At 32.9% G+C, this 7425-nt stretch overlaps 1 protein-coding gene across 1 annotated transcript; it reads left to right on the forward strand.

The window, feature by feature from the left end:
• The first annotated feature begins 6102 nt into the window (after window positions 1-6102).
• On the forward strand, window positions 6103-6597 carry LOC130815566 (uncharacterized). Its single transcript, XM_057682054.1, has one exon. The coding sequence runs from the start codon at window positions 6103-6105 to the stop codon at window positions 6595-6597; it is 495 nt and encodes a 164-aa protein (XP_057538037.1).
• The last annotated feature ends 828 nt before the right edge of the window (window positions 6598-7425 follow it).

Here is a 7425-nt window from a genome sequence, read left to right on the forward strand (position 1 = left end):
ATTTAGAGGAGCCGTTTTTTGTTTTAACAACAATTGTTCCTTTTCCAGCAACTGCTTGGTTACTCCCATCACCAAGTGTTATTTGTGATTTTATATTTTCATCAAGATTAGCAAATGAATTTTTATTTCCGGTCATGTGGTTGGAGCAACCACTATCGATGTACCATGGGTCAGTTTGCTCTTCTTGAGCATTCAGACATGTGTAAAATAATTGATCATTATTTTCTGTGAAATTAGCCTCTTCCTTTTGCCGAAAATAACAATCTTTTTCAAAATGAGAGTGTCGAGTACATCTTTTGCATTTGTACCGACAATCTCTTGTATTATGATTGTTTTTCTTGCATAATATGCAATAAGATTTGTTATCTTGGCTCCCTTGATTTTTATGATTTCCTCTCCCCCTACCACGGTTGTTAAAATTGCCCTTTTTTGGTTGAAAATTATTACCGTGGCCATTTATATTTTTTCCATTATTAGAAAATTTTAATTTAGCCTGAAAAGCTTTTTCAATTGGTTGCTCTTCAAACTTACGCATTCTTTCTTCATGTGCTAATAAAGAGCCCATTAATTCAGTCATGGTGAGTGAACTTAAATCTTTATTAGATTCTTCTATAGCAGCCACAATATGATCAAATTTTTTGGTTAAAGTTCTTAATATTTTTCGAATTATTTTAACATCTTCAATGGTGTCTCCATTGGATCGAATTTGGTTAACAATATTTGAGACTCGGTCGGTATATGATTGAATTGACTCATTATCGGTCATTTGCATACTATCAAATTGACCCCATAAAGATTGTAGTTTGAAGAGTATTACCTTTTCCGAGCCTCGATATTTTGTCTCCAAAGTGCTCCATGCCTCCTTTGCAGTTGTGGCGGTCATGATTGTTGGTAGGATCATCTCATCTACTCCACGATATATTATAGAGAGGGCATAATGATCCCTTCTTTTGTTTTGCTTGTATTGACACTTTTTAGTGTCATCCCAAGAAGCCTCTTCATTGGTATCTTTGGGTTGTTCATAACCATCTTGAATAATTTCCCATATATCTTGGGTAATGAAAATTGATTTCATTTGCATACTCCATTGATCAAATTTCTCCCCTTTAAATATAGGTACCCAATTAACTTGGGGATTAAATATGTTTGTGTTTGTGTTTGAATTGGGGTTAGGGAAGGCCATTTATATATATGTGGAGTTGGTATTGATATGAAATTTGGATGATATATGATTGAAAAAAAAGGCTTTGGATTAGTGGCTCTTGATACCAAATGTTAGAATTAATATGCGGAAGTTGTAGTGGATTATTGATTTTGATTAATAAATATTGAAGATGCTAGTATGAAAAATAAAGAGGAGAGTTGATGGCTTTTGTGAAAAAAGATTTTTTGTATTATGTGGCTTGGTTACAAATGAGAGCATGCAACACATATATATAGTGCTTCTATGTTGGTGCTTTCACCATCATTATGTTTCTAGTCTTATCTACAACTTGTAGATAGTTCTAGACTATTAGCTTTAGGGTGTTAGTCTAGATAGTTCTAGGATATCATAGAATTTTTTACTTCTAGATACATTACTCCCTAGATTTTTCTAGATTACATTATTTAACAATCGATGAGTATGATCAGAATGGACTAAAGACATTTTGACTGACAATAAAAACTGGACAATCAAACTTTGCAAAAGAAAACTAATACAAGGATATGTTGGCAAGAAGTTAGGCTATGTGGTATGCTTGTTGAGTTGGAAAAACGGTGAAGATCTCACATATCTCAACATCAAAGGGGAAGATTTCAGAGCAAATGTAAAAGGAAGGGGGTTTCCTCCTCTTAGAACTAAAGCGATATACCACATCTAAATTCCTTCAGTCCAATAATAGTGGGACCATGAAGATAGCAATGGTGACAAAAGAAAAAATAGTATCAGAATAAAGATAGAGTAATTCTTATATTTCTAGGGTTTATATGGGGAAAAATTAGAATATTTTTGAAACTTTAATGATAATGAATATTTAAATTGCAATACAATCAAAGCTTCAAATTCAATTGAACGATTCTAATTTTCCCGAAATAAATCTTAGAAAATGTAAAAGTTATTGTATTTCTACTCTGATGTCTTCTTTTTTTCTTGTCACCATTGATGTCTTCATCATCCCAACATTTTTGGAATTGAGGAATATAAATATGGTATATCACTTTAGTTCCAAGGTGAAAAAACCATCCTTCCTTCCACCATTATTCCGAAATCTTCCCATTAAAGTTGAGATATGTGAGATCCTCATAGTTTTTCCAACTCAACAAGAATACCATATGGCCTAACTCCTTGCCAACCTATCGTTGCACTTGTTTTCTGTCGCGAAGTTTGATTATCCACTTTATGTCTTCAATCTATTCTGATCATTCTCATCAATCATGTTGAATTCGCATAGAATTCCTCTATATCTCACTAATGCGCGTTTTATCTTTCATTTCAATTTCTTCAACTTATTAGGGTTGTTCCGATCAATACAGGTGCATACATCTACCCAATCAAAACCATACACTTTAGTATCCTCTGATCCAAAACCGTAATCTATTTAGCTATCATCTCTTCCTCATTTATCCATTGTAAGAAATTTATCAATGTCTTCACTTCTAGATTTTCAAATGTATCCCGCAGATAATCATAAGATAAATCGGAAACATTATCCCTTTCAGCAATTTTTCCGATCAGGTTCATTGGATGTTGCATTAGAGTCCTTGTTCATGCAGGAATATAACAAATTTGACTCGAACAGCTTCTAAGTCTTTAATGTTGTCCTTCGCGTCCAATAAGATTCAAAAGTAAGACACAAAGGCGAAAATTTAAAAAAGCAAAGCAACAAAGTCGCAACCGGTGACTTCACGATTGGTGAACAAATTCGCGACTAGGTTATGGAGTGGTGTTTGTGTTGAATGTGCCGTTTGGAACTGTAGTGGAATTTTCCCCTTCATGCTCGAAGCTTGCAAGTAGTGTCGAGGTTTCGCAGCAGATAACATACACTCAAACTCCTCCCATGGAAATCCTGTCGACGAGGACCAAGCTCGCCAAGAATTGTTGTTGTAATACAAGTTACTCGGAACCCTTCCTCGGAGTAGATGCGCGTGCGTGTAGGATAAAGGCTGAAGAATTGCTGGTACTTGGCGGCTAGCCTTAATTATACAAGGGTTTTCTTCATTTGCTTAGGGTTGGCTGTAATGTAGATCTTTATTTTAGGTCTAGATTAAGACTAGCTTGCTAAGGTCCTACCATATTATGTTTAATTCAAGTGTTTAATATGGTACTTTTCAGGGTAAAGTACCTTCTCCATGAGAGGCTGAGTATCTAGTTCCTGCATGTACTTTGTTTTTGAATATATATATATATGTGTGTGTGTGTGTGTGTGAAGTCTTTGAGAAACCACTATTATGAAGTATATAAGGCATAGTTGTTTCCACGTGTATGTGTTAATTAGGTGCAAGGGGCTGATCCTGGGGAAGGGCCTACAATATTTACCATATTGGTGCTATTTGCAGGACCTAAAGATGAAACTGGCTACTTTCTCTTTCTTCCTATTGACCTTTTGATGTTGTAGTTACCAGCATGCCCGGCCATGAGAGTAGGCTAAAGGGTCCACCGCCAAGGGCCCAAGTTATAAATTCAAAATTGTAATGTAAAAGAGGGCCTAATATATATAGGATAAAAAAAATAAGGGGGCCCAATTCTAATAACTAAAATGGAAAGTTGTGTATGACTCCTTCATTTACCCCATATTGCATTCATGAATGGCATTTACTCCTATCCTCACCATTTGACTGGGACTTCCAAAAATTAACTCCCATCAATTCCCAAAAATCAACTCCTCCATCAATTTTCTTAGAGTGTGGCTCCTTAATCCGATTTTCTTAGAGTATAGCTCCTTCATCCGGTGTGCCTGGTGGTATTTTCCGTCGATCGTCTTCTCGAACCTCCCCTTGACTTTATCAATTTCCATTGCAGGGATAAATTTTTTCCATTTAAGTTGCATTCCAATTCCCTTTCCCTTCCCTATTTTGAATTTCATCTTGAATTTCAATTTCAAGTTCATCATCTGAATTTCCTCCTCATCAAATCCATTTCATGTTTGTCTTGAATTTCTTCATTATTTCTCCAAATCAAGTTCAATTTTCAATGCTTGATTTCTTGATTCTTGTCTGTAATTTTTTATTTCGAATTTTATTATCTGAATTTCATCGAAATCAATCGAAAGTCATGCTAGTCTCTTGTTGCATTATAATTGGTTGTTTTTTACTTGTATGGTGAATGGTTTACAATATTTGCAAATTTGTTTAATGTAATTTTATTTTTTATTTTTATTTTTGAGTTGTTTTTTTAATGCAATTTTATTTTTTTTTTAATTGTATACACACTTAATTTCATAAGACTATACGTTTTAAATTTTAAAATTTTTTAAAGAGGAGGCCTGCCTAGGGCCCATAAAATGTCAGGACTAGCACTGGTTACCACTTACCAGTAGTGTAATGATTTAGTTGCAATGCAGAAAGTAGATTTTTATTTCCAATGCGTATATACACTATGACTAGAAAACATTCATCAAGCATTGAAAAAATGGATTTTCAGACTATCTAAGCAACATTTAACAAGTATACCAAAAACAATCATCATTATTATTATTATTATTATTATTATTATTATTATTATTATTTAAATAACAATAATTTAAAAATTAAATTAATTAAACGAAAGATATTGTATAATTCGAAATTCAAAAAAAAAATAAAATTAATACCAGTCGCACAAAAAGTGCGACTGTTTGTGCGACTGATATTAATTTTTTTTTTATTTTTTTTTTAATTTCGAATTATACAATTTCTTTTGTTTAATTAATTTATTTTTTAAGTTATTGTTATTTAAATTATAATATAAACAAAAAAATTAAACAAAAGTTAGTCATTTAGTCATTGCATGAGTAGTAAATATTAATCTGTCAAGTACATTATAAAAAATAAATATTTTCAACTACTTTCCCTTTTTTAAGGAATTCAACTTTTGTGAATTGTGTGATAACTATGCAACACCATAACCAAGAGTCTTTGACTCTTTTTTCAATTTTTTCACATTTTTCTAGAAATAGGATACCCTACCTTTTCCTTTTAGCTTTGCTGGAATTTTAATACCCAATTATTATTATTATTATTTAAGTAACAATAACTTAAAAAATAAATTAATTAAACAAAAGAAATTGTATAATTCGAAATTAAAAAAAAATAATAATTTTTAAAAAAAAAAATAGAAAAAAAGGTGGAGGTGGATTGGTCGTCGTCTCATGGCGATGGAGCTGGGAAAGTCAACGAAGGAGGTGGCGATTTAAGGGTCATTGGGTTCAAGTATATTGGTTCTTAGGGCATTGTTAATGGTGACCCAATATTGGGTCACATGACCTATCAAAAGAAAAAAATCTTATTATGGTGATCCATATTAAGATGGGTCATGGAACGGTGACCCAATAGAGCATGTGATGACCCGTTCAATGGAACGGTCATCTGAATTTTTTTTCAAATGAATTGCCACGTGTCAATCACTGACTGGCCCGCAAAAAGTAAAATGCATCATCTTTCCCAGTCACACTGCTGCACGCCACTTGTCTTCTTTTGATTGGCTGTAAAAAAATAGCCGTTTTTTATCTTTAATGGCTATTTTCGCATTAAAATAATTTTTTTAAAAAAAAAAATTATACCAACGGTCATATTTTTTTGAGATCTATAAAATGAGACCCATATTAATATATTTTGACATAATTTTTTTTGACATATTTTGTTCATATTTTCGGTATTTTTTTGGTTAAAAAAAATATCAAAGTAATCATTTCAAAAATCCCAAAAAAAATATGGATTCAAATAACCCAAATTATGGAAGAAATCCATGTAAAAAAAAAACCAAGGAAAAAATCTTCTTACAATCAAAGTGCTCAAATTCAGTATCAAAATCCTCCGTTCATTCCTCCATTTTCTCAAAATACTCCAAATTCTTCTTACTATATTCCTGAAAATATCCCAAATTCATCTTATTATGTTTCTCAAAATACCCAAAATTCTCAAACTATGTTTCACCACCATCATCAATCTCACAATATCAACTCTAATATTGATATGTATTCAACTCCAATAAGGGGTGAAAGTTTAGATGAAAATGAGATGGAGTATGATGATGATGATGATGATGATGTTGTTGTTGAAAATCAAGGAAATGATCAAGATGTTCAATATGGTGAAGATGGAGGAAATTCTGTTCATCATGTTGATGCTAGTCTTTACACGCAACCATCATTTCAAGATCTAGTTTCACAATTTGGTTCACCACCGAGCTTCACTCAATTGGTTCAACCATCTCAACAGCTACCTAATAATAATGATGAAGCCCCTATACCTTCAAAGAAAAGTTGGGATTTGATTGAAGATATTGCTCTCATATGTTCAGTCATGAACACAAGTACAGATCCAATTGTGAGCACCAACCAAAAGATAAGAGTGAGGTGGCAGAAAGTTAAGGAAGCTTATGAACCAGCGAGGATGGAACGACCCCATCTGATCCCATGAAAAACCGCCGACATGCTTAAGTGTCGTTGGGGTAGAGTTGCTCCAGCATGTTTGAAGTGGTCTGGAAGTTATGATGAGGCTGTTAGGAGGAAGAAGAGTGGCACGACAGACGAAGATGTGCTTAAAGAAGCGCATTTAATCCATCAAAGAAAACACGGTAACATTAACTTGATTGAACAATGGAAAATTTTAAGAAAGTATAACAAGTGGAAGCAAGTTGTAAAAACTAATCAAAAAAAACAATTGGATCAACAACCAACTGGTGATGTTAGTAGTAAAAGTAGTGGGAAAAGATCAAGGATGGAAGAAGATTCTGAAACTCCAACAAATGAACCTCAAGGAGGATCATCCACGCGCCCCGAGGGTGTGAAGAAGGCTAAGGCTCGCATGACAGGGAAGATGGTCGTAGATCAATCAATTCAAGCTTTGAGTGCATTTGGAGAGAGTCTTCGATTTAATTCAGAAATAATGAAAGAGAAGACAAAACTTCAAAAACAAAAAGAAGCCCGAAAACAAAAACAACTTCAACTGGAAAAATATCGAATGAATTGGGAGATCTATGAATCATTAAGCAAAAAAGAAACTCTTCAGCCATGGGAAGCTGATTTGATGGTTCAACTTGGACAATACCTTCAGAATTACAATCGTCAGTAGATATTTTAATTATGTAATGTCTTAATTATATTTTAATTATGTATTGTTTTTAATGATGGTTTAATTATGTTATGTTTAAAAATATTTTAATTATGTAATTTTAGTTTTTTAATTTGTGTATTTATTTTATGTATGTGCATTGTAATATTTATTTGAAGTTAACGAATTTTTCTT

The sequence above is a fragment of the Amaranthus tricolor genome, chromosome 6 (genome assembly GCF_026212465.1).
Source record: "Amaranthus tricolor cultivar Red isolate AtriRed21 chromosome 6, ASM2621246v1, whole genome shotgun sequence".
NCBI classification, from domain to species: domain Eukaryota; kingdom Viridiplantae; phylum Streptophyta; class Magnoliopsida; order Caryophyllales; family Amaranthaceae; genus Amaranthus; species Amaranthus tricolor.

What these genes read in the sequence shown, in the direction of transcription:
- LOC130815566 (XM_057682054.1), top strand. Translation starts at nt 6,103, where the DNA reads ATGTTTCACCACCATCATCAATCTCACAATATCAACTCTAATATTGAT.